The sequence below is a fragment of the Setaria italica genome, chromosome III (genome assembly GCF_000263155.2).
Source record: "Setaria italica strain Yugu1 chromosome III, Setaria_italica_v2.0, whole genome shotgun sequence".
NCBI classification, from domain to species: domain Eukaryota; kingdom Viridiplantae; phylum Streptophyta; class Magnoliopsida; order Poales; family Poaceae; genus Setaria; species Setaria italica.
This window is the reverse complement of record NC_028452.1, coordinates 22,938,888-22,966,782: the sequence shown is the minus strand read 5'-3', so window position 1 is coordinate 22,966,782 and position 27,895 is coordinate 22,938,888. Positions and strand designations below refer to the sequence as shown.

Below are 27,895 nucleotides of genomic sequence, written 5' to 3'. Positions count from 1 at the left end.
TCAGACATGACCCCGTGGGTGCCCGATATTGTGCTATTGACCTTCGCCACGTCACCAGCGGGTGCACGTAAGCGAATCCATTATAGTACGTCCGATCTGGATCTGACGCCTGATAACTTGGGAAGCCGTCCTTGCTGGTCTAAGGTGGGCCAAGAGTACGGGATCAAGGGATATGGCCCATAAGAATCGGCCTGGGACTTGTAAATTCTTTGCTCGGCCCATATAATACGAGAGGCAGAAGAAAACTCTACGCGGCCAATCGGTGCGCCACAAATAACCGGCTCATGGCTCGATTTAGGCCTGTGATGGCAAGTTTTTTTTTTTTCTATTCTTTTCTTTTTCTTTCACTTTTCTTCATCTTTTCGTTTTCTTTTCTTTCCGTATTTTACCTTTCCTTCTCCTTCTCCTTTTTTCCTCTCTTTTCTTTTATTTCCCTTCCTTTACCCTTTTTCCCATTTCGTCCTAATTTTATTTTCTTTTATATTTCCTTTCTCTTTTATTCTTCTTTTCTTTATATTTTATTCTTTATCTCTATTTTTCAATTATTTTTTCAAGATAAGCTGTTCACCATGTATACATATTTAATTTCGCGAGCAACTTTACTTCAAAAAAAATTTGCGAGATTTTCTTCGGTTTAGTCTAGACAAATAGCATCTCTTTTTCAGATGTTCAATCCACAACTTACTTTAAAAATGAGCTGCCCGGTCCTCGTTTGCAGACTAGATTGTTCATATATATGAATAATATGATGCATTTCTTCTCTATGTAAAACAATTTACTCGCACGTGGAGCTATTTTGTTCACTTTGCGAATGATTTTTTTTGTTATCTTAGATTATTTGTTCACATTATAGACTAAATTGTTCGACAATGTGATTCATTTGTTCGCTATGTTCAGCTTTTGTTTTTTGTCATATACAATCAAATATTCATAACATTCATTTATTTTCATAATATACTATTATTTGTTTGTCATGTTTAATCTTATGTTTGAAGAAAACAACCAATTTATTCCTTTTGTTCAAGTATATATTTGCAAAAGTCAAAATGTTTCAGATAAATAAAAAATATTTTTAGAAAACTGTCACCCAAACATAGTAAGTATGGTCATGATTTGAAGATATTATCATATACAAAACTGGTGAAATTGAAATTTAATTTACTAGTTTTTTATTCAATTTTTTCAAATGTAGGACGATGTCATCAATAAACGTTTTGTTATTATTTTGCAAAACAATGCAGGAGCTCATAGAATAGCTTATTCTGTGGCCAGTCCATTCAACACACTAGAATGGTTACAATGGTTTCAGACAACAACATAATCGACTTACTAGAATTGATTTGTATATCGTAATTTACTATAAATTGATTGTACCATAATTTACCAAAAAAAGTATCTTGACGCTAAATAATTGTAGTAACTCCTAGTCCAAATTATGGCACAATAAATTATGACATACAAGAATGGATATCAATTCTAGTAAGTTGACTACATGGTCGTATGAAACCATTCAAGTTATTATAATCATTCTAGTGCGTTGGATGGTCTGATCATAGAATAAGCTATTCTATAGCCGGCCGTAAAGCAAGTATATACATATATATATATACACATATATATATAAAAAAGGGGGGAGAGAGAGAAACTCTGAACACAAACGATAGAATGGGCCGGTAGATTTTGAAATCGATGAACTCACTGCATGCACATCACTTTAGGAGTTTAGGGCCCAAGCATCGTCCGGTTTTAGGTTACTTAATTAACTCCTTCATTTTTATAGAAATCGACTATATATAGACATCCCTGTAATGCATGTAAAGAAAACTTGTAATAATAATGTCTGTTTATCAGGAAAATGGTAATAATATAATGTCTGTTGCGAATAAGAAGCGAGACATAACTCAAGTCTTAAGCTAGCCAGCTAGTTTCTCATCATCGTGCCCCGAGACATTGATCAATTCATATGTGTAAAACATAAACACAATGCGTACTCTGTATTCATAGATTTTTGTTTTAATTCCCACGATTGACATCCATCACGACACCAGCTGAGGAGCACACACTTACACACACAAGCAAATAATAAAAGGTTTACGACGTATTACACCAGCCTCCGCGTTGGCACACAACAAGTCCGCCACCTTAGCTTGGTTCTTGGAGCAGCAAGCTAATCGCAGCAGAGCTCGCAGAGCCAGCAGCAGCAGAGCGCGGCGATGCTGATCCATGGAGAATTGGATTGAAGGACGCGGCCGCCACATGCAAGAAGGGCAAACAATGAAAAAGCCAATCAGATAGCCAGACATATACTAATAAATATACAATCTCATGAGACTAGCTGCTGGGCTTGAACCAAATTAAAACAATTCGCTAGCTCTGAATCAATAATGGCGGAGTAGAACGAGCTGAGAAAAGGAGATGTCGATCCAATGCATAATAATGGACGCACCATCCCTCGATGAAGCTCGCCTCGCCACGCTTTCCCGACGTCGCGCGGCGCCGCGACGATCCGCCGCAGCACCCCTTCTTCTTCTTGCCGCCGCCCTGCTGCTCCGCGTCGTCCATCCTCGGGTAGCCTAGGTAATTTCCGTGGAGGATAAATTGAAATGTGAAACCATGACATGGTGCGCAGGTTGATCGAGCTTAGAATGAACAGGGGTGGTGATGATCCTCACCCGGAGGAGGCTGCGAGCGGTTCCTGTTGCTGTCCATCTGACGACGATCTGAAGTCTAGTAGTTGCGAGTTTGAAATGGACGAGCTTACAAGGCAATCCAAGATGTGTTGGCCAATCTTTGAAAGATTGCTGTGAAGATATAACCGGCGCTACGACATGTCCAATATATATAGGGATTGTAAAGGGACACGGCGACGCACGCACGTACTAGGGATTGTAAAGGGGCTTATCGTGCAAACGTTAAGTAGCGAATATGCTTTGCTGCCCCAAAATTCCAATTTCAAAAGGCTTGGCCAGCGCCCGAGGGGTGGCAAGGAACAACTTATCTTGCTTCTGTTAAGGCATCAACCAACAAGTGAGAGATCCTATGCTTGGAAGGAAGCAGAACAACAAACAGCTAGAGTGTTCTTGTTTCTTTCTTCTTAATTGTCGACAATGCATGGCTAATCGGAGTCAGATGGTCTAGATATCTGTTCTTCCCTCACTGCAGATGAAACATAAAATCCCAGTACCGAACACTACTACAGATCTTGTTATCACCACCGGTTTTAGGTAAACCTGCGGTGATATAGCTATTCTACAACAAATGGAGCTGTGGGACATCAAAACCCGCGGTGAAAATAATATCACCATCACCGCCGGCTTGTATAACAAACCGGCGGTGAAGGGGGAGGCGGACCCGAAATTTTAATCCATTCCAGTTGATGAGTCCGCCAACCCCCTCTCCCCGCACCTACCCCCGCACGCCGTCCCTCTCTCTCCCCTTCATCTCCTGCCACCGCCCCCTCCTCTCAACCCCTTCCTCTCCCGCCGCCGGCCTTCTCCCTCCCTCCCTCCTCTCCTACCGGCCCTCCCTCTCACCCCCTAGCTACCACCCTTCGCCCCTTTGTTGCCCCTCCCCTTCCCCCTCCGCTCGCCCCTCACTGGCAGTGTGGAGCAGCGGTGGGGCGAGGTGCAACGGCAGCGACGGCGGGCGCGGACGGTAGGCTCGGGCTACAGCTGCGGCGGCGCGGCCTCAACGGAGGGCAGCTCTGGCAGTACGGCCTCGGCTTCCTCTCCACTGGTACGCCTCTCTCTCTCTCTCTCTCTCTCTCTCTCTCTCTCTCTCTCTCCGTGCTGGATCCGGCAGGGCCGCGGCAGTCGGCGGCCAGCGGCAAGATCTGGCAAGGTGCAGCCGACCGGATCTGGCGAGGCAGTGCACGACCGGGGTGTGTAGCGGCCATGTAGTGTAATTTTTTTTAATAGGCCTTCACCGCAGATTCTAGGTCCGCCTCCCCGGCCCCATCACCGCCGACCTTTATATGATGGATCCGAAACTGGCGGTGAAGGGGGGTTTGGAGCCGGCTGTGATGATGGTCTGTGGAGTAGTGGAACAATACAGTTTTAGTACCGATTCCAAAACCCTCTTTAGTCTCAGTTTTAGAAACGATACACCAAAACTGAGACTAAAAGTATAGATCTTTAGTACTGGGTTCCTGACCCGGTATTAAAAGTTACCAACACCAACCGGTACTAAATAGTGGTCCATCCAAAGAATTATTAAAAAAATTAAATTCATACGGAGACCTGCCCACATAACGCACGTCGCAAGCCACAACAAAATTTTTCGCGCGAAATATATATACACGTGTATGGTACGTGAGATTTAAATCTATGACCTCTTGTTTGACTTGTAGCTTTCTTACCATCTCACCTACACCACGTATCTAACTTAGGTAAGAGATTCTTTCCTTTTGAATTTATCTGTGGAGGATCCTTTAGTACTGGGTGGTAACACCAGCTGGCTCTAAAGCATGGAGAAACATTAGTACCAGGTGTTAACATCAGTCGGTACTAATGTATAGATATTAGTACACCTGATATTAAATTAAAAGACCTCTAAGGATGACCAAATTTAGATCCAGTACTAATAATTTGGCCTGCATATATATGGGGGACGGGATGTCATTAGTAGTTTCAAGAAAAATTGAAAACTTTTAGTTGGATCCTTCGAAAATAAATATTTAGATTCTCTTTTTAAAAAATATATGGAAAAGAATAAGAAGAAGGCTTTGGGAAAGCCATTGTAAAAAATAATTTCACGCACTCTCTCTGTTTTAAAATATATTACGTTTATAGCGTGGGCCAAGTCATGAACCTAACCATTAAAAGAGTAAAGAGCCTTTTCGAGTTCGGAATCAAATCCAAGGATTGCATAAAGCTCCATCTGTTGCGGTCACATGGTGCAGCCACAAGTTTTCTTTCCAACCTAGAACAATGAACCTAGAACAATGAAATGAAGGCCTACGAAAAGCCATTGCCAAAAGTCTAATGTCGAATTTACTTTTAAATAAAGGAATAACATTATTGCAACCACAGCATCAACCACGAATGTGTAAAGCTATTTCTTATTACAACTCCCACTTGAAACACGTTACGGGAAGCACAAAATGATAAACAACATCTTGTAAACTCCAAGACATGATATATATAAGAAACATCTTCCACCCATGATTAAAACTACTGAAAAACTGATCATTCGTCCAACGCGTTAGTACCGGACGCTTTTTCGTCCGGTAGTAACACGCGGTGTTAGTACCGGTCGTCACCCATAGTGTCACCGAAGCCCCTATAGAACCGGTTTGGAGCCTCAGCTGGTACTAAATGGTGGCACGTGGACCGCGTGACCGACAGCTAGATTCCCAAGGAAGCCATTTAGTACCAGCTGGTGGCTTCAGTCAGTACTAAATGGTGAGAATGCCATTTAGTACCGGCTAGTAGCTTCAACCGGTAATAAATGAAAACATTTAGTACAGGTTGAAACTACCAGCCGATACTATATCAACCATTTGCTCTATATATAAATGAGTCGTTTCCTTAGCTTCCTCCCCGAGCAAGCTCACTATTTGTTCGGGCTTCGTTTTTCTTCACTCGACCAACTTCTTCGTTAGATCTGTTAGCAACTTCATTCTCCCTCCTCTGGTCATAGTATTCTAGGTTTTTTTGAATTAGCTAGTTTTATGTTACAATTGGAGTACTTGTTGCTTTATTAGAGTAAGGAGAATAGAGAGTTTTTAAGAATGCGTTTTATGTTACAAATGGAGTACTTGTTGATCTTTTAGAACAAGGAGAATAGAGAGTCTTTTAGAGTGAGGTGATGGGGAGTTTTTTAGAATGAGTTTGAGTACTAGCTTGTTGATCTTTTAGAACAAGGAGGATGAAGAGTTTTTTAGAATGAGTTTTATATTACAAATGGATTACTTGTTGATCTTTTAGAGTGAGGAGAATGGAGAGTTTTTTAGAGTGAGGACTAAATAATATTAACACATTTATTCTATCTTTCCCCTACCTAATATTGATCAAGTTCTCTATCTAATACGAAGCTCTATGTCCATTTTTCACGTAATACAATGTAGATGGACCGGCAATGGATGTAACACCTCCGCTCCTCCAATACCGGAGAATAGAAGAACTTCAAGTCCACAAACTCTGGTTGAACATCATAAAAAAATCTTGAAATAGTTTTCCAAATACCTTTTGAGCCAGATTTTCATAATAGAAGTATGGTGGCCAATAGCCGGTTCAGGCAGAGATTTGTTCACTGACCTTGACCCATCGACTTAAGGTTGGTTTTGGATTGCCAAAATGGGCCATGCTCAGTGAACAGGTCTTTTGCCTAGACAGGCTATTGGGCCACCATATTTCTATTATGAAAACGTGGCACTCGCTTCAAAAAGACGTTTGGATAATTATTTTAAGATTCCTTTATGATATTTAGCCAGAATAGGTGGACTCGTAGATCTCATGTTGTACCATTATTTTAGGATTAGTGTATCTTTTTGTCTCCCAAATTAACGGTTGTGATGTGGACGATCCTATGTTCTAAATATTTTATTTATGTAAGACTTAATATATGCAATAGATTATGTCAATAGGTTTTTAGGAATCGACATTATCGATATAAATCATAATTTGTATGTTGCAATGATTAACGGCCATGATGTGGATGATCCTAGGTTCTAAGTATCTCATTTATGTAAGATTTAATATGTACGATGAATTCCATATGTAGTTTACTCTAGTTAATATTTGTGATAAATTTTTATCTCTACTATTTCATATATATATACATATATACATATATACATGTGACAACCTTATCGTAATGATTGAAACATTTTATTAGAATTAAGATAGTGTGCGCGGGAATGAAAACTGTTAGAGGCGGACAGTTTCAATTCCCGCCGATTTGGCAACTTTAGTACCGGTTGGAAACATGCCTGGTACTAAATGGAGGAATTTAGTACTGGGCAAAGGCTGGAACCGATACTAAATGCCCCTAATTTTAGATCCTGTCATTTAGCAACTTTAGTACCAGTTGGGAGTCCTGCCTGGTACTAAATGGAGGAATTTAGAACCGGGCAAAGGCTAGCACTGGTTCTAAAGTGTTCCACCTACAAATACTTCATCTTCTCCAAACACTTAGCAGTTTCCAAAAATTAGCAATTCCTCCCTATGCGCCGCGCCGGCTCCATCCCCGTCGCCCTCACCCACCGCAGCTGCCCCATCCCCATCGCTGTCGCCATCGCCGTCGTCGTTGCCCACCGCTACCGTGCCGGTCCCATCCCCATCTCCGTTTCCATCGCCATCGCCGCAACCCTGTCCCATCCCGGTCCCGTCTCCATCACCGTCGCTGTCGCCCGTCGCCCCGTTCTCGGCTCCGTCACCGTCGCCCCGTCCCCGACCACCACCCTCCGTCCCTGGCCGCCGTCCTCGTCACCGCACCTCTCCCTTCCCCGCGTCCCCCGCGCGCCGCCGTGCCTCCCCCGCGCCCCTCCCCGATTAGGTTTTCTTTTCTTTGATATTTTTGATTTTGATGCATTAAAATGATTTTGCTACCCGTATTGAAGTGGCTATGATTTTGCTTGAATTGGATACCAATTTGTATTGGATGCTAAGTAATTATTTTTTTGATACAATTATGGCATAAAGCTATATCTCTTAGAGGACATGTAGATAATCACGGGTAGCATTGCGATATAATTGTGGATGGCTATGAAATGGTGGTCTAGATTTATTTCAATGTATATGATGTGCGTATATGACAATGTATTATTTGTAGCAAAGTTGACTAGTTAAGAAAAATAGTGGCAAATTATCTTATCGCAATTTTATTTGGACAGTTTGGACTAACTATGGCAAGTGGAAGTTCTTCTCGTCGTGGTGGTGGTGGTCGTGGACACTACATTTTTGAGGAACCATTGTTGGCTCATCCTCCAAAAATTCACTTCCCTAATCGTGTCATTGAGATCGAAGCAGAGGAACAATTCCCAACATAGTAATATTGTTTCCTTCTTGTAATTGGTTCTTTTACTACATGTGAATAATTCCTAAATTTACTTAGCTTATCGAATGGTTGAAAGATGTTGTCGAAACTCTAGGTGATACTTCTCCTTTAGTGCAATCTGAGATAGTTGGTACACATAATTTTAAAAGAGTAAAATATCTTTTCAAGTACCTGTTCGAGAAACATAGGCCAACAGGATGAGAGTTCCAGGATAACCCATCCCAATAGTTTCAATTGCCATATGGGGTCAATTAGCACCAAGTAGGGTAACTTTTGAAAGGGCTGTCGTGGAGGCCTGCCTATCACAGCTTAAGAATCATGGGTACTTTGTGCCAGACTTCTCGTATTTTCGAATAAAGGCACTCGAGGAGAGAGAAAGCAATGTGACTAGGACTACTGAGAAGCTTTGTCCGCTGAATCAACATGACATGGTATGGAACACATATCTAATCATTCTTTTATCTTTAATTATGTTACATCTTTTAAAGTTCATCACATTATTCTCTTCTTTTAGGATGTCTTTGGTCAAACCTTGATGGCAATGAGCTTTCATGCGATTCTGGCTCGACGCTTGGATGTGTTGAATTATAGTTACACCGATGGAAAACCGATACGCACCAGAGATTTAAAGCTCCAGGCTCATCTCACTTTCTATGGGCCATTTCAGTTGGCGTCGTCTCCATTGTTCGAGATTTATGGTAGTGCATGTGATCATCCTTGTGAAGCGATAGAGAGTACACTAATTCATGCTCTAGCTTATATTGATAAAGTTCTAGGCTTTACGATTGGAGACTTAAGCTATGTGGCATATCTACGTAAGTGAAGCGAATTATTAAATATGTAGCATGAATGGATGTACTCCTACCGTACCCTTTTCTTATGGATTTGAACTTGTTCTCTCTAAGACCTTAAGTAATGATGTACTAACTATTGAGTGTTAATGATATGAATGGGTTGATACTTGTAATACTTGGATTTGAATGAGTTGATATATTAATGTAATATTATTAGTAAAAGGTCCGTGAGATACGAATATGAATTAAAACAAAAGGGTAAGAAAAAAGAAAAGGAATAAACTTTAGTACCGGTTAGTAAAACCAACCGGTACTAAACTGCTATCCGCAACAGCGCGACGTGGCTCGCAGTTTAGTACCGGTACTCAATGCCGCATTTAATACTGGTTGGACTGACTGGTACTAAATGCCACGCCATTTAGTACTGATCAAGTGATACCGGTCGGGCACCCGGTACTAAAGGGGTTACCGACCGATACTAGAAGTCGATCCTCCAGTAGTGTACTTTAGCCATTTACTGATCACATTTAGCCAATCCTAAAATATATGAGAAAATTATTTTAGCAGTTTGAGATGAAAAGCAATATATGTACGGTTCTCCAAATATAGCAAAATGACAGTCAAAGAAAAAAGTTGTTTCATTAAGATTACTTGCGGAAATGAAATTTGAATTCCGATGGATCCTGGCCTAGCCAATCTGAAACCGGTTGGTTAGTTCACCCTCACCCACCACGCCGGCCGTTTTCCATCCACGCGTGATCTAGCTAGCTTGTCGGCGGCAAAGTTAAGGTGCGCTGGCCACGCCGTGTGGACACGAGAACTGAGAGGAAGCGTACGTACGTATGGAGATGCTTTGATTCGTGCATGCATATCATGCACGTACGCCGCCGCATCGGCGCTGCGTAAGCCATCGCCTCCCTTTTGCCTTCTGGCTTCAGCCGGAAGCCAAAGGCCGAGTCGGATACACGCGGCTGTATGTAGCTAGTAGGGGCCAAAGAATCGGAATCAGTTCCCCTGACACGGCGCCGGCGCCGGTCCCGATCGATCATGCTTTCTCCTCCGCGGCGGCCTGAACTTTCAGACTATTCCCTTGAGCGGCGTTCCGGTGGAAAACTTTCTTATTGTGATCACTCCGTCGCCAGCACGAGCTAATCGGATGTGGATATTGAAAAGATGAACTCGGTCGAGTAGCTATCTTTCCGTCGCCAGCAGCGATCTTTCCTTGAACTGAGTCGACGATGTGCCTATGGCCCTACATTGCTAACAACAATGTCAGCACCGCCTTCTCTATACATTTCTCCTCCAGAAAATTTTGGTTCCATCTCCATCGAGGCAGGTCATGAACATATATCAAGAGGGGCCAATCAGCTATTGTGGTATGTAGCAGTACACTACTCTAGTGCAAAAGAAAGATATCAGAATTGAAGGATTTTTAAAACTATTATTGTAATGCACAAGCACAAGTATATATTCAAGTAATTGCTCTTAGTGCGTGTTAGACGTGAGTAGTTAGTAGTAGTACAATTTTGATGGTTTGGTTGGTTGGTTTAGGGGGCAACACCTAGTTTGAACAATCGAGGTTTCAACCATACACCTAGATACCAATGTCCCCTTTCATGTCGCACCGATCTAACATGGAGAATCGATTATCATACCTTTCGTCCCATCACCGCTACGAATCTTAGTGACATTATCACCGACCACCACACTTTCCGTCTCCTTGATCAAATTTAATTTCAAGGTTAGTGGGTTCAATGGATCCTATTAAGACGATCTTTGTCTACCCGATCTATGTACATCATCCAAGGATATCATTTAGAAAGCTGAGGCCCATTTTACTCCGTTGTTATATACACATTACACATTATAGAAAATTTCTAGCTGGAAGGCAGATAAAATACAGATTTTTACACGAATGTTGATGGATAATGTTAGCTTTTATAGATTTTTCACAACCCGACATAAGAGAAAGAGTAAGTGGTCGTGCATCTGTTCCTCTAAAAATAATGACTCCAGGAAGTTGCTGAGCTGACTAATGGCCAGTTTGGTTCCTTGCCGGTACTTGCCTTGCCTGGCCGAGCAAAGTTCGGAGTGTTTGGATGTCTAGCTGACCACCTCGTTACATGTGCTTTCAAGCATTTTTCTTACTGGAGCGAGAGAGCCGATTCTGCTCGCCTCCGCTGGCAAGGATATCCCAACACCCCTTAAATAGTCATAGGATTATTATTTCTGAAGATAAATAAATATTTCCCTGGGCTTTTGGGACAACCTCACCGAAAGTTATTGTGCCCATTACCAAATGGAAATGCTACTTTAAAAAATGTTCCCTCTTTATATATATTAGGATGCCATTGACGAAATATGATTCACGATTTTATTTCATAAAAGACCTAGTACTATATTTCTGAGGTGAGTATATGGTGTTATTATAGAAACCATTATTCTAATGACCCACAAAACAACCACATGCGGAAGAGAATACAATTAATGACCCTTTTTTTAGGAGGACCAAAAGTTATACCTGAACTATCCAGAAATTAAATTAGCACGTGTTTCAGCAATTCGACCTAGATTCTATACATTTTGAGGTAACCTAGTCACCATATCCAATTCAAATTTGCTGGTCGACCTTGAACACATTTGGTTCATGAGACATTGGTCAAAGGTAATTTAGATAACCAAGGAATTCCCGTGTGGTGACGCCACCATATATACCAACGGACCGGTATAGAAACACGTGTCCATGTGAGCAAAGAAAAATTTCAATCTCTTCTCTCATGCCGGCCGTGGCTAGCAATTTCTTGTGCTAGGGTGCTAGCAAGAGATTTCTTGCATATGTGCTCGTGGTTTTGTTCCTAAATCCTACAATTTCAGCTCTGGCACCGCGTGATACAACCATATGTCCATATCCTCTAGCTCGTAAAATGTCTGCATGCTTTTTTTTCCATGAGATTGAAGTAAATTGCTAGATGTTCCAATTTCCTGTTTCTCTGTCCCCATCTTCTAGAAATCAATCTAGATAGAAACTATTTCTTGCACAAAATGTTAGAAATCAATCTTATCACAAACTACTTTCATGAAGAAATACTACAAATTAGGGGGTGTTTGGATACTAGTGCTAAACTTTAGCAGTGTCACATCGGATGTTCGGATGCTAATTAGGAGGACTAAACATGAGCTAATTATAAAACTAATTGCAGAACCCCTGGGCTAATTCGCGAGATGAATCTATTAAGCCTAATTAATTCATCATTAGCAAATGGTTACTGTAGTACCATATAATCAAATCATGGACTAATTAGGCTTAATAGATTCGTCTCGCGAATTAGACTCCATCTATACAATTAGTTTTGTAATTAGCCTATGTTTAATACTCCTAATTAGTATCAAACATCCGATGTGATAGGTGCAAAACTTTAGCGGGTGTATCCAAACACCCCCTTAATCTAGACAAAACACTCCAATCTAGACGAACTATTTCCTACAAATCAATCTTGTCACAGACTATTTCATGAAGAAATTTTAAAAGTTGATCTGAAAAAATGCTAGAAATATTGAGGGGCATCAATGAATTCGAAAAGCGTTAAATTCAAACTAGTAGGTTAAAAATGACAACTATACATGCAATTTAAATAAAATAGCTGAATGTAGGTAGCGCAAAACTTTCCTTTAGGGGGTGTTTGGAAAGGGGTGCTAAACTTTAGCACCCCACTTTTAGCACACTTTTAGCACTTGAACTCCCAAACAGGGGTGCTAAAAGGTGAGTGTGCTAAAGTTTAGCACCCTTGTTTTCTTTAGCACACCCAAGGGGTGCTAAAAGGTGCTAATGGGTGCTAAAAGTGGTCCCCAAGCTCACTTTTTCCCTAGTTGCCCCCTCTCTCTCCTCTCCACTTTTCCCCAAGCCAGTCATAAATGAGGGCAATGTAGTCATTTTTCACCCAAGGTGCTAAACTTTAGCACTGTATCCAAACAACTCTAAGTGCTAAACTTTAGCACTCTATTTCAGGGTGCTAAACTTTAGCACTGTGCTAAAGTTTAGCACAAGGTTCCCAAACGGGGCCTTAGTAACATGGAATAGTTACATAGAAAACCAAGAAGCACAAACTTGTGGACCCCAAAATCTATACCACAGCATGCTCCTTGCACAGGTACGATTAACAACACAGACCCGTGCACATTGCACACTCGTCCTCTTCTTAGATATAACAGAAAGCACAACTTTCTCGTTACACGGTCATTGTAAGTTACATTTGTTAGGAACGAACGGCGTATGGAATATGAAGTAAAGAATCAAACCGCAAGGAGACACACGATTTACGTGGAAAACCCCTTCAATGTGAAGGAGAAAAACCACGGGCACCAGCCGGCAACAATCTCACTATATCAAGAGTTTGGGGTTACACGCCTACGGCGGCTTACACGAGAATCTCTCTGTCTCTCTTCTTTCTCGGTACAAAACCCTAGCAAGGATGCTAGTATATATAGTACCGACACCCCAACAGGGGGTATTGAGCGGTACGGACTCTTGGTCCCGTGCGAGGATGGAAACCTCCTCGTCCGACCTTGAGTCCATCGTCCTGGAGTCGGGTGCGCCTGGGACTCCGCCTCGTCCGACCTCAATCCTGGGGTCGGATGCGCCTGACCCCTTGAGGGTCGATCTCCGATTCGCCCGACCCCGAGTCCTGGGGTCGGGAGATGCTCCGACTCGCCCGACCCCAAAGTCCAGGGGTCGGGAGACGCTCCGCCTCGCCCGGCCCCGAGTCCCGGGGTCGGGAGATTCTCCGCCTCGCCTGACCCTAAGTGTAAAGGGTCGGGAAGGTCGGCTTTTATCCTGGAGTGAATTTGGAACAACTCCAACAAACTCCACCTTGAGACAAATTCATCTTGTATCAACATCCCTTCATCCTGAACAGAACAAAGACAAGAAAACCACTGGTGCCAACAATAGTCTCTTGGACTATCCGATTAAACCAACTAAGCCCGAGCATAGCTCAAACTTAGTAACAGGAACAGGCTTTGTCATCATATCAGCAGGATTATCATGAGTACTGATCTTGCATACCTTCAGCTTACCTTCTTCGATCACATCACGCACAAAATGATACTTGATGTCAATGTGCTTAGTTCTTTCATGGAACATTTGATCTTTAGTGAGGTAAATTGCACTTTGGCTGTCACAGTGCAAACTTATGCAAGCTTCAACTCCACAAAGCTCGGCGTACAAACCTTTCAGCCAAATCAGTTCTTTGCATGCTTCACAAATCGCCATGTATTCTGCTTCTGTAGTAGACAAAGCAACAACCGACTGTAAAGTAGCCTTCCAACTCACAGCACAACTGCCAACAGTAAACACATAGCCTGTGAGTGATCTTCGCCTGTCCAGATCAGCAGCATAATCTGAGTCCACATAGCCAACAAGACCCTCATCAGTTCTTCCAAACTTTAAACAGGAATTTGCTGTGCCTTTGAGGTATCTGAAAATCCACTGCACTGCCCTCCAATGTTCTTTGCCGGGATTAGACATATATCTACTAACAAGGCTCATAGCATATGACAAATCTGGGCGAGAGCAAACCATGGCATACATCAAGGACCCAACAGCACTAGAATAAGGAATCTTTGACATGTCTTTGACCTCTGCGTCTGTACTAGGACACTGAGCAGCTGACAACTTGAAGTGAGGTGCAATAGGAGTACTTACAGCCTTGGCATCTTGCATGTTGAAACGCTGAAGAACTTTCTTGATATAATTCTGTTGACTAAGAAATAGCAAACCAGAATTTCGGTCTCTACTGATTTCCATACCAAGAATTTTCTTAGCACTACCAAGATCTTTCATATCAAAGCCGCTACTCAATAGCTTCTTTAACTTGTTTATTTCAGTCTTGCTCTTGGCCGCAATCAGCATATCATCAACGTATATCAGCAAGTATATAGGTGATCCATTAACATGCTTGATATAAACACAGCTATCATACTTTGATCTTTTAAAACTGTGTGATAACATAAATGAATCAAACCTCTTGTTCCACTGTCGAGGGGACTGTTTCAAACCATACAAGGATCTCTTCAACTTGCACACATATTTCTCCTTGCCAGGCACTATGAAACTTTCTGGTTGGTCCATGTATATGTCCTCCTCGAGCTCTCCATGCAAAAACGCAGTCTTCACATCTAATTGCTCAAGCTCAAGATCATGTGAAGCAACAACACTAAGGAAAGTGCGAATTGAACTGTGTTTTACCACTGGAGAGAAAACATCATTGTAGTCAACACCCGGAATTTGGCTGTAGCCTTTAGCAACTAACCTTGCCTTATACTTTGGAGGCTCACTGAGAGATAAACCCTCCTTTCTTTTGAAGATCCATTTGCAGCGGATGGCCTTCTTATTCTTAGGCAAAGGTACAAGTTCCCATGTACTGTTTTTCTCAAGAGATTGCATCTCCTCATGCATAGCCGAAATCCAGTTTTCAGTATCATCACAATGAATAGCTTCTTTATAGGTTGCTGGCTCATGAACATTCTCCACCTGTTCAGCACAACTCAAAGCATGGTAAGACAAATTACATTCTTCAATAAGACGGTTAGGAGGAACAACAGTCCTTTTGGACTTGCGTTTAGCAATGGGTAGATCCTCCTCTGGAGTTTGCTGGACACCATCATGAGCATCAGCCGACCCCGAGCCTGAGGGGTCTGGCGCATCAGCAACATCCGACCCCGGAGCCAAGGGGTCTAGCGCTTGAGCATCAGCCGACCCCTGAGCCAAGGGGTCTGGCGCATCAGAGACAGCCGACCCCGGAGCCAAGGGGTCTGGCGCATCCGACCCCGAGACCAAGGGGTCGGATTCAGTATCGTCACGAGCTTGCTCCACCTGCATGCGCATACGCTGCAGGTCTTTGTCTGGAACTTGATCTGAGGGCAAGCTATCGGTAAACATCACAGATTCATTGAAAATAACACTTCTGCTCAGAAAGGTCTTTCCTGTTTCCGGGTTCCACAATTTATAGCCTTTGACACCCGAACCATAACCAAGGAAAAGACATTTAACAGCTCTAGGCTCCAATTTTCCATTATCAACATGAGCATATGCAGTGCATCCAAAAACTTTCAACTGTGAGTAATCAGCAGGCGTTCCAGACCATACCTCAATTGGAGTTCTTTTATTTAGTGGAATAGAAGGCGACCTGTTGATCAAGTAACAGGCAGTATTAGCAGCTTCAGCCCAAAAACGCTTGCTCATCCTGGCATTAGACAGCATGCAACGGGCCTTGGATATGATGGATCTGTTCATGCGTTCGGCCACACCATTCTGTTGTGGAGTATGGGGTATGGTGTGATGCCTTACAATGCCTTCTGATCTGCAATAATCATTAAATTCACGCGAACAAAATTCTCCACCATTATCAGTGCGAAGTAATTTCACCTTCCTTTCAGTTTGCCTTTCAATCATGACTTTCCAGTCCTTAAAGGCGGCAAAGGTATCATCTTTCTGTTTCAGAAAATAAGGCCACACTCTTCTAGAGTAATCATCAATAATTGTGAGCATGTAACGAGCACCACCAAGTGAAGGCTTACGGGAAGGTCCCCACAAATCAGCATGGATATAATCAAGAGTACCTTTAGTGGTGTGAACAGAAGTGTTGAAACGTACCCTTTTATGCTTCCCGAAAACACAGTGCTCACAAAACTTCATTTTACTCGAAGTGCAGCCATCCAGTAGGTTTCTTCTCATCAATTCGGTCATACCATGGTGACTCATATGTCCCAGACGCATATGCTAAAGGTTAGTTTTACTAGGTTCCTCATTAGTAACAGCAGCAACAGCGGAATCAGAACCAGTTAAAGTACACCCTCTAAGGACATATAACTTTGCAGAATTGAGATCACCCTTTAAGCAGACAAGATTACCTTTTGATACCTTCAGAACGCCATCCGAACCAGAATATTTGTAGCCTTTTGCATCAAGCGTGCTCAATGAAATAAGATTTCTAGACATCCCTGGTATGTACCTGACGTTTTTCAGAGTGCGTGTTATGCCATCATGAGTCTTGATCTGAACCGATCCAATCCCCTCAATATCACACGGGGTATTATCTCCCATCCGCACCACATCTCCTTTCGGCATAGACTTATAAGAGCTAAACCAATTTCTGTTAATGCAAATATGAAATGAACATGCGGAATCAAGAATCCACTCATCATGACCAGCAACACAACCGGCAAATACCACCAGACTATCTCCAGATTCTTCATCAGACACGGCAGCAGCAACAGAGGCCTTACCGGCCGACTTGTTTTTCTTCTTCTCCTTATTCTGTACTTTTCTGCAATCCTCAACATTGTGATTTGTTAGCTTGCAATAAACACAGAATTTCTTATTACCATGCGGCTTGGACTTTGAACGGCCTCTCCTTTCATAATTTTTTCTTCCATCATCATTGGAGGATCTGTTATCAGTTCTGCCTCTCACGAGCAAAGCATCGCCCCTGGAGGACGACGTCCTGTCATTCTGCACCATACCTCTCATCTTCTCCCTTGACTGGAGAGCCTCATAAACTTCCTTTAAGGTTAGTTCGTCACGGCTCAAGAGTATGGTGTCACGAAAATTTGCATACGAAGTTGGCAAAGAACATAACAGTAAAAGACCTAAGTCCTCATCTTCATACTTCACCTCCATTGATACTAGATCGGCGACGATCTTCTTGAACTCAGCGATGTGGCTCATCACTGAATCTTCCTCCTTCATCTTCAAAGTGAACAGCTTCATCTTCATCTGCATCTTACTGGTTAGATCTTTGGACATACAGATCGATTCCAGTTTCAGCCATAATTCTGCAGCAGTTTTTTCTTTCAGACACTCCTGCAAAATATCATTATGAAGATGCAACTGTATTAAGGCGAGAGCCTTCTGATCCTTGCGGATCTCTTCTGGAGTCCATGCGGTCTTTGTCTTCTTCCCGAAGCTATCCAGCGCCTCATCATAATCGTGAGTTTGCGCCAGAATTCCCCTCATCTTGACTTGCCATAGCGAGAAACGCGTGTCGTAGTTCAGCAGCGGTAGATCAAACTTCATTGACGACGACATGAAATCCAAACAGCAACCAAAGCTCTGGTACCACTTGTTAGGAACGAACGGCGTATGGAATATGAAGTAAAGAATCAAACCGCAAGGAGACACACGATTTACGTGGAAAACCCCTTCAATGTGAAGGAGAAAAACCACGGGCACCAGCCGGCAACAATCTCACTATATCAAGAGTTTGGGGTTACACGCCTACGGCGGCTTACACGAGAATCTCTCTGTCTCTCTTCTTTCTCGGTACAAAACCCTAGCAAGGATGCTAGTATATATAGTACCGACACCCCAACAGGGGGTATTGAGCGGTACGGACTCTTGGTCCCGTGCGAGGATGGAAACCTCCTCGTCCGACCTTGAGTCCATCGTCCTGGAGTCGGGTGCGCCTGGGACTCCGCCTCGTCCGACCTCAATCCTGGGGTCGGATGCGCCTGACCCCTTGAGGGTCGATCTCCGATTCGCCCGACCCCGAGTCCTGGGGTCGGGAGATGCTCCGACTCGCCCGACCCCAAAGTCCAGGGGTCGGGAGACGCTCCGCCTCGCCCGGCCCCGAGTCCCGGGGTCGGGAGATTCTCCGCCTCGCCTGACCCTAAGTGTAAAGGGTCGGGAAGGTCGGCTTTTATCCTGGAGTGAATTTGGAACAACTCCAACAACATTATTCTCCACTCGACAAAACTAAAGAAATTTCACACATCGCATGCGCGAATCCATCTCTGGTGCATATCGTGTATCTCTGGTCCATCAGTTCCGGTAGGGTCTTCAGTCGCAGCAGAGATCGCAGAGCCAGCAGCAGCAGAGCGCAGCAATGCTGTAGTGGAGACGAAGAACACATTGATCAAACGGAGAGATCAGTCAAACAAAGCACATGCCATGCATCTAAACTTGAAAGAAAAATAAAAATAAGGGCTAAGCCAAGCTAGATCTTAGACAAGCTCGCGTACCATCCTTCGATAAAGCTGGGCTCCCCACGCTGCTTGCTCGTCTTCGCGCGACGCGACCCCTTCTTGTCGCTGCCATCCGGACCAACCGTCGGATAGCCTGATCCAGCAACGAAGATATAAGCATATACGTCCACATTTCGCAGAAAGATTAGGTAAATTAGCAACGAAATTAATTATTGTCGTTTAACTGATGGTTCAGCTATGTCTTGGGCCCTTTAATAATTTATTAGAATGAAATCGATTGAGACTAGGCTAATCTTTATGATCATCATCTGTACGTATCACACCTGGCGGGGGCTGCGGGTTGCTCCTGGCGTTGTTCTCCATTGATGAATCCGGGGGTCTTGGGATCTATGCGAGCAGGCTCGTCTACCTTCAGCTGGAAGTGCGTGTGCAAGTGTGTAGCTCAACTACCTCTGATGGTTAAGTTGGCCGTACGTGTGATAGAGATAGAAGCGAGCGAGAGGCCTCCTTTTATAGGTCGACGAGGTAGGAAGGAATGCCCTCTTCCTTGGATCGCAGGAACTCGTACCTACTACGTACGTTGCGTGTCAGCCGTCTTCTAGGCTGACGAAGAACAGAAAAGTGTAAGTGCCTTTAAATTAAAGATCGCGAGCCCAGCACGCCGACACAATGTTTGGGACGTGCCCGGCCGCGTTATTAGCTACTAGAAAGCAGTAGACAGATGGATGCCGAGCCGAGCTGGTGCACGACAGATTCGATCCCTTGTCTTTCGGCAACTTGCCAGGTCGATCCATCCGCCGGCAAGCTGTGGTCGGCGTGCGGCGCCGAGGGACAAGACGATTCCGGTTTTCTTGCTCGTCGTCGGCGAATGCGGCGGAGCATATTGTAAGATAAAGATTGGCATGGACCTGCAGCTAGCGCGTACGCGGGATCTGGTCAGACCGTCAGAGTCAGCGGCGATCTCGATCAGTCTGTCCTCTCGCCCGGCTGCTATACCGCCGAATCAAAAGCTGCGTGCTGCCGTGTGTACCGTCTCCCGGCGCGGGCCGCGGAATAGATTCCCGGCCTCGAACGATCTGGTGGCGTACGCCGCTGCTTTATTTTCGCTGCCAGCAGCTTCAAACGATTCTGTTCCGATCGGTTTGTGCATGAAACATCAGTTTCTCTTCGTGTTACGCTACTAATCTACTAGTAGCATGCCATGCAAGTTCCCCGCCCCCGGCGGTTGCCGCGGGTTAAGATGATGTGTCGGCAAAGGCCAAAGGCTTCGTTGGTTCAGCATGCGTTGCGGTAGATTCCTAAAGTTCCTATGAGGTTGTCATGCACTACGGGAAACCTTAAATTCGCCGAGTGTTTTCTTTTTGCCGAGTGTTTTTTCGGACACTCGGTAAACAAGCTCTTTGCCGAGTGCCAAGACAAAAACACTCGGCAAAAAAAAAACACTCGGCAAATAGCGGCTTTGCCGAGTGTCAAATGAAAAACACTCGGCAAAGCCCCCTGTTTGCCGAGTGTCAAAAAAAACACTCGGCAAAGAGGGGGGTTTGCCGAGTGTCAAAAAAAACACTCGGCAAATAGGGGGGTTTGCCTAGTGTTTTTTTTGACACTCGGCAAAAAAATATTTTTTTTTCTCTTTTCACCATGAAATTTTTTCTACTCCCTACATACAACATGTGGTACTCCATGTTAAAATTTGGTATATTTTTGAATTTATTTACTATATTTATTTAATTAATTGCATTTCAAGGGAATTTTTGGTATAAGTCAAATTTGAACTGCAAGTGATTCAAATTATGGAATAAAATGAGTAGAAAAATGATATTCATGTTATTTGGACCAAGAGACCTGACCCATGAAATGAAAATAAATTTCGAACATCTTGTTCACGACTACGACGGCCTCTCCTACGCCTCCGTCGACCCCCAAGAGCACCATGGGGAAGGACCTCTTCTGGGCCATCCGCGGCGGTGGCTGGCGGCGGTGTGGATGGCGGCGGCGGCGGAGCAGGAGCAGGTGGTGGCGGTGGAGATGATTTTTTTTTTATTTTTTTCAATAATTGTTCGCCGAGTGTTTTCTGGGTGCCGAGTGCCCGACACAAAACACTCGGCGAACCAGTGTTTGCCATCATGAAATTTGCCGAGTGTTACACTCGGCAAACGTTTCGCCGAGGGTTTTCTGGCCTTCGCCGAGTGCCCCAGGCAGTCGGCGAACTGTCTGTTTCCCGTAGTGATGGCTCATGACCAATTCCTAAAGTGATCCACACCCCAAGAGCTTACACGATCATCTAATCTCTCGAAATTCCAGAAGCTTAACAAGAGCCATACTACTACTATACTGTGTGTGCGTGTGTGTTTAAGTACTTAATTACAATGTGATTTTTGTGCTTTAATTTGAACATTATGTTCCTCTCACTAATTCAAAGTTAACCACAATAATCTTGAGAGAATTTATTTGTTATTATTACAATACACGGCCATCCGCTAGCTGAATGTTCTTCAAACAGCAGCACATACTTTCTCTAACAACTCGAATGCGCATACCGCAGAGAAATATTTGCCCCATGAATCAGTGGCCTCCTGTTGTCTCCTCCTTGGCATGAGAGCTCCCGCAGCCACCTTCGCCGTGCTTCCAGTCTCTTCTCAGGTTCTGAAGCCGTTCTGCCACCTCCACCATTTCTGGTCGCTCGTCTACATCTTCCTTGAGACACTCAACTGCTAGCTTCCCCATCTCTTCAAGGATAGCAATGCACCCCTCGACTGCAACCTCCTTGTCAAACATGGGTTTTCCACTATTTTGTTCCTTCCAGACTTTGGTATATTCAATCAGGAGGGAACGGGTGGTGGCCCCGTCCCGATATTTTGCTCCTTTTCTGGTGATGAGTTCCAAGAGGACAATTCCGAAAGAGTAGACATCACTCTTTGTTATGGACTTACCAGTTTTCAAGTAAACTGGGTCGACGTAGGCGAATGAAATCTCATATAAAAATCTTTTGAATGTAATGCTTTCCAAAAATGATACGGAGACCTTGGGCAAGAAATTATGATCTAGCAATATATTGCTGGATGTGATGTTACCGTATCCTCTTCTGGTAGCCCTCACTGAGTGCAAATATGCTAATGCTTCTGCCGATCCAATAGCAATATTGAGACGGGAATCCAGTGAGAGACGACATTTACCGTTATCACCGTGCAGAACGTCGTACAGACTTCCATTTGCGGCAAACTCGTATACGAACAGAGGAACAACCGTCTCCAAACAGCAGCCAACAAGCCTGATGATGTTTTTATGGGAAATGCGGTGTTCAAATAGTAGTTCGTGCAAGATGGAATATGTTCTGGCTTCTTCTGGCAGGATAAACCGTTCGTTCAAGAATAGTAGTTCGTTCAAGATGGAATATGTTCTGGCTTCTTCTGGCAGGATAAACCGTTCGTTCAAGATGGAATCTGTTTCGGCTTCTTCTGGCAGGATAAACCTCGTCACCACCACCCTCGTATTGTCATCAACCCACCCCATGTAGGCACAACCCAAATAACCCTTGCCAGCTACATTTGAATAGTTGCAGGTGATTTTTTCTAGACTCTGTTCAGTGAAAATATTTAGACCAGAAGTTTCTTGTAGTATTAGGCCTCCATTCCTCTCGAAATGCTTCCTGCGTGCATTATTCCCGTTGAAGATGCCCAGAATACTCGACTTTTGACCGACTTTTTCCTGGGCTTGCTCACGGTGAAGAGCTCTTCTGAGAAACTGGAGTCTTTCTTGAACGTTTTTCATTTCAGGACGTTCCTTGATACCCTTTGTGAGGCATTCTGCTGCTAGATTTCCTATTCCATCAAGAATCTTAGTGTATTTATCATTTGCTATTTCAGTATCAAACATTTTTCGTGCCTCCTTCTTTCCTTTCCTTAGAGCATCAGTGAAGTTTCTTCCGAGGCGAGTACAAAACCCACTTTCACTTGCCTTGGATCTGGTAATTAGTTCCAAGAGAACAACCCCAAAACTATAAACGTCACTTTTTGGATCAAGAAGGCCTGTCTCAATATACTCCGGGTCCATGTAACCTCTGCTGCCTGCGACATGCACGGTGTATTGAGTTTTATCCATGCAAAGCAACCTCGACAATCCAAAGTCAGTCAGTTTGGCAACCAATTTACTGTCCAGAAGTATGTTATCGGGCTTGATATCACCATGAATGATTGGTTGATACATGGAATGCATGTCTCCTAATGCATCTGCACATTCTATAGCAATACGTAACCTTGCATCTAAGGAAATTGGATAGTCGCTGCCATGAAGAAGATTATGGAGGTTCCCCCCCGAGACATACTCTGTGACAATCATGAAAGCATTTTCCTCCATGCAGAAGCCCAAGAGCCTCACTACATTCTTGTGGTTGATTTGACAATGTACGATTACTTCCTTGACAAACCCTTCTGTCAGATTCTGGCGCATGTATCTTTTTACTGCAACTGTAGTACCATCATCCAGAGCACCTTTGTAAACTTGTCCAAAGCCACCTTCACCGATGAGGGTGCTATAGCTGTTAGTGATCCGTTTGATCTCATCTTCTGTGAAGCAATTTATATTGTGATTGTTGACCAGTCTCCCCTTTGCCGTAACAATGATTTTCATGAAGTCGGTAAGCTTGTTTGCAGGAAGCTCCGCCATTAAAAGACGCTAGTGAGCTTAGTACTGATGGCTCTGTCACAGTAAACAAACAAGTGAGTAATTCGCAGTATTGAACTCAACTTGAAGACGTTTTTCTTTTTATTTTAGAGGAAGGCACTGAAGTTTTACATGAACTACTTTTCATGATAAAATCTAGTCAGCAATGCAACTGAAGTAGAGAAAGTGGAGAGGAGAGGAATGCAAATTGTGTAAAAAGGAAGAAACCTCTTGTAAGTGAAGGCATCCAACGCGATGCACCAACATGCAAGTAGGCATGGACGCAAGGAGTTAATAATTGGTTACAAGTTGGTCTTGTTGTGAAACACATTATTAGTGATCAATTAATATTATAAATAAATTGTAGAGGACTTTTCATGAAAGGGTATGGACCTTTCATGAAGGGGCCAACTTCCAAGGGACATGATACCCTTTGGGTATATCCTTTCTCATTTATAAATATGTAACTAGACCATTCATTTAATCGAAGAAAATCCTCAGATTTATTCTTTCAGTCTCTCTTTCAACTCTCAACAATTCAGTCGCATTGACCATCGAACCTTTCTAATTCAAATATGGATTGGTATTTATTTCTGTAACCCTAGCATCTAGCAAGGGTAACTGGGCAATGACGTGAATCTGTGACCATGAAGTAGTGCCCTAGCGAGGAATCAACAACGATCTCAATGGTGATGTACAAAATTTAATGAAACAACTAGAGTTGAAGCTGATTCAGTGGATTGCCTGTTAGCAAATTTCTGCTATATATTATCTAATGAGCTAATTAGTGTTTAGTTTTTCATATACTTGATCATTTTGATATTAATGTCATAATACATTAGAAGCAAAGGGAAGAGAGAAATTGCAAGGAACATTGCAACAAGCATGGTGCGCGAGCAAGTAATTAATAGGGTTGACGCATTCTCTATAGGTAGGTTATTAATAAATTCAACGAGTGAAAGGTAGTTAAAAAAAAAAGCATGACACATCTGTGTAGTTGCGACATATCTAATTCCGTCTTCATTTATAATATTTTCAAATAAAATTCCTATACCTGTTTTTCCAAAACAAATGCTACACATTTTCCCTTCTCTTTTCAAAATATTGACCATGTTGGAAATTTCCAAACAAACTTCGAAGGCAAATTTGTCTTCTAAAACTGCTAGAATGTGCAGTGAAGGGGTTGATGGACTAGTTCTTACTAACAGTACTGGGTGAACTAGTAATTTGATATCCTTAGATATCATATATTCATGTATATGCTCGCTTGATTTGATCGATTCGGATCAGAACATATTAGAAGCAGATCGACACTTGTTGCAGATTAGCTAATGAATAGAATACTGGCTAGTACACCATGGTGCATCCAAGTGAAGATTGATGAGATCACTCTTCTTGCTGCCTGTAACAAGCACGGATCGCTACAAAATGTTTAAAACCCAAGAAATGGTCGCACTGCAGTACCAACGGAACGACGGCAGGAGCTGTCCATGTCGACAAATTTGAAACGAACCAAGCAGGAGAGATGCTGATTATATTGATAAAGAAGAAAGCTCAGACTGAGCAAATAACAATCCCCAAAAAGGGGTCGACAATGGAAAGAAAAAAAACAACAACTGCAATCCTACAACAACTAACTACGACTAAGAATGACAATTCCGCTAACAATCAACTTCACTCACAACATGAGTTGCATTAGCACAGCATCATCCTCATAGAAAACAAGAAACCTCCACCAGTAGGTCCAAGAAGGCACGACTTTTCAAACCCTTTAGTGGCTTGAGGTGGTCCGGTGGCAACAAATTCTTAAGACGATCTGCGTACTCTTGAATTGTATCCTCGTTAAGATTCCCGTCATTCCCAAGAATGCCCAAATCTTCTAACACATTACGTTGGGCAAGGTGGCCACTTTGACGAAGCGAGGATCTATTGTAAGACTTGCGCTAGCGTCTTGTTGCCATGGACGGTGGTGAAGGGGGGTGTATAGGAGGACATCCAAGATACTCACCATTTATAGATGTGGTGTCAGGAGACGACACTATAATGGTGGATCCTCTGTTAGTTGAGCTTCTTCTACCTTGACCTCAGCCGTAGAATGAGTAGGGTCATCTACGATGGTGATGAGAAATATAGGGTTCTCGATTGTAATACCCATACCTGAGACAATTTCCTCATCCTCAGAAGCGTCTTCCACCACGACAACATCCTCAAAATAGGTGTCCACCTGCTGGGTCATTTGCTCCGTCATCATGTCCTCGCAACTTGTAGTGGTCATGGCCAAAGCCGTTGCCGCCACAACTGCCTCCTTGATAATGGGAAGCACACAATCCTTGGTGATCGACAGTCGAGAAGAGGCGACAACTTGGAGCAGTGTGTGCTCCATGGAGAGCTCCTCGTACTCCTTTGCTTTAGAAGGCCGTGAGGGCATTGCATCCAACTTGTTGGTGAGATCTTCAATGGCTACAATTTCAGAAATGGAATTAAGGGCCCTCACCTCCTCCTCCTTTGTGGTTGTAGGCATCACATCCATCAAGTTGGCCTCAGAAAGCTTTTGACTGCCAAGGTCTGCAATCTCATCATGTGGCAAAGAGTCCTGAGCAGTCATGCATGCAGCTGACAAGCAAAGAAAGTTGGATATGGAGAACACCTAACTGGGGAATAAGGACCAAAGAGACCAACCAAAGGGTCCTTGCAATGCGGCTCCACACGTTCTAAATGGTTGGCCACCTGTGCTAGCCACAGCTTGATGGTGGATGCTTCAGCTCTGAGTGGGCGCATCATCTCCTCGAGTCGAGACCCAAAGAACTCTTGGACGTCACAACGAAGCGACTCCAGTAGTGGCTCAACTGAGGTGTGCGAACCTTTTGTAACGTGACAAAGGCACCCACAAGCAGCACATGCGGCGCTATTCGTGTTGTTCGTAGTCGAAGCCGTCAACGGACCACACAGCCCACTTGGTGGAGACATCACCACAACATCCGCCCAGGTGCGAGTATGCTGAGTGGCAAGCTTGAATTGGAGGTTGACGATAACTCGGCGTAGTGGTAGGAGAGCAGAAGCGGCATTGTCGCTCACTATGCCCAGGACGGCAGCAACGGATGCAACGGAAGAAGTCCTTGCATGAGCAAACTTGATGGTCATGGGCAAGGCAACGAAAGCATCAACCTCGAGCCCACCTCTTGAAGGCGAGGCTATGCTCTGTCTAGATCTTGGTTGGTGGTGGCGACGGGAGCATCGTGCGGTGCGATGGCGATGGTGGATTCTCAGGAGGGCAACCCTTCGCCCGAGACCCCGCATGGGGGGAGCCCGACGGAGAGGAGGATGACATTGTTGTCTCACATCTGGGCACGAGAACAAGGTTGATGCGGCAGTGGATTCTGAGCGGCGACCGACTGTCGGTCCTGAAGCGATGACCGCCGGTGGTGGAGCAGGAAGCGGAGGCGCCAACCGAGCAAGGGCGCAGGCAGTGGCTGTAGGTGGAACTTCAGCGGAGGACGAGACGTCACCTTCGGCGTGATAGTGCTTGTCAGGGAAGACGATCATAGTGCGAAGTAGTGGAGATGGATGCCGGCACTGGAGCAACGCTCGACGTGACACGGAGACGTCAGCAGGCGACAAGGGCAGCTTCTTTGCGCCTGGCTGCGGAGCAGTGGAGCAGTCCACCGCTTACTAGAGGTGGGGTTGGCAGCGGCGGCAGCGCTTCGTGGTCCTCATCGTCTCCTCTGGATGGCCTCGTAGCTGTAGCCTAGCGGCGATGGTGCAGGCTGCAGGATTCGGTTGGGCCAGTGGGCCTCCAAGCGAGCTTGCTGTGAGGGAGCGGACGACGACGCCAGTTCACATCGCTCCTCGGCGCTGAATCGGCCGGCGGCAGCAGCTGCGTAGAGCTTCCTGATCTCCCCTCTCACGCAAGTAGACGAGCTGCTGATGGGATTAATGGAGAGAGCGTCTGGAGGAGAGCTCCAATCCGCGGCCGGCTTAGGCGGAGGAGGCCGGAGCAGGGAGATCAGAGCGGCGGCGCCGGAGGTTTGCCTGAGCGGTGGCCGCGAGGACCCGGGTCGCTGTTCACTCAGCGATGGATGAAGCTCCACAGCAGGCGATTTGCCGGAGGCAGGAGCAGACCCCGCAGAGAGCGAGAAAGTCCGGCGGAGCCCTCCGGCGACGCCGCCGACGACGACGAAGGTTGTAGCACCTAAGTCACCATGGCAGCAGAGGGGTCTCGTTGGTGAAGAAACAAGCTGTAAACTGGGGATTGGAGATGCGGAGATTCAGGATCTGTAGGTTGATTGGAAACTGGGGGTGGATTTGTGAGGGATTGCGGTGGATTTGGGTTGGAACTGTGCGGCGCCGAGCTTCCGCCTCGAGAGGATGGCAGCGGCTCCTCAAAAGCAGTCTCCGAGCCAGTAGTTTTACATTCTCATGTCCATGTCGACAAAGGTGCCAACCTAAGACGGGTATTGCAACCG

At 44.4% G+C, this 27,895-nt stretch overlaps 1 protein-coding gene and 2 long non-coding RNA genes across 6 annotated transcripts in view; all 3 read right to left on the bottom strand.

Moving 5' to 3' along the window:
* Positions 1–1,958: 1,958 nt before the first annotated feature.
* Positions 1,959–2,823, bottom strand: LOC101771712. Its single transcript, XR_214876.2, has 3 exons — positions 2,673–2,823; positions 2,447–2,573; positions 1,959–2,216 (listed from the first exon to the last, which is right to left on the bottom strand). It is a non-coding gene; the product is annotated as an uncharacterized LOC101771712 (long non-coding RNA).
* A 15,641-nt stretch (positions 2,824–18,464) lies between these two features.
* Positions 18,465–19,350, bottom strand: LOC101771453. Its single transcript, XR_214875.3, has 3 exons — positions 19,097–19,350; positions 18,810–18,906; positions 18,465–18,676 (listed from the first exon to the last, which is right to left on the bottom strand). It is a non-coding gene; the product is annotated as an uncharacterized LOC101771453 (long non-coding RNA).
* A 1,795-nt stretch (positions 19,351–21,145) lies between these two features.
* The window catches only part of LOC101759568 (receptor like protein kinase S.2), a 7,260-nt gene continuing 510 nt past the window's right edge, over positions 21,146–27,895 (bottom strand). For 2 of the 4 annotated variants that reach the window (XM_004962156.3, XM_004962155.3), the window contains exon 2: positions 21,146–23,468. In XM_004962156.3, the coding sequence (XP_004962213.1) occupies positions 21,336–23,435 (2,100 nt within the window). In that variant the 5' untranslated portion in view covers positions 23,436–23,468 and the 3' untranslated portion in view covers positions 21,146–21,335. Of the gene's footprint in view, positions 23,469–25,589; positions 27,875–27,895 lie in introns of all 4 variants that reach the window. The other 2 variants (XM_022824751.1, XM_022824750.1) reach the window with 2 other exon arrangements.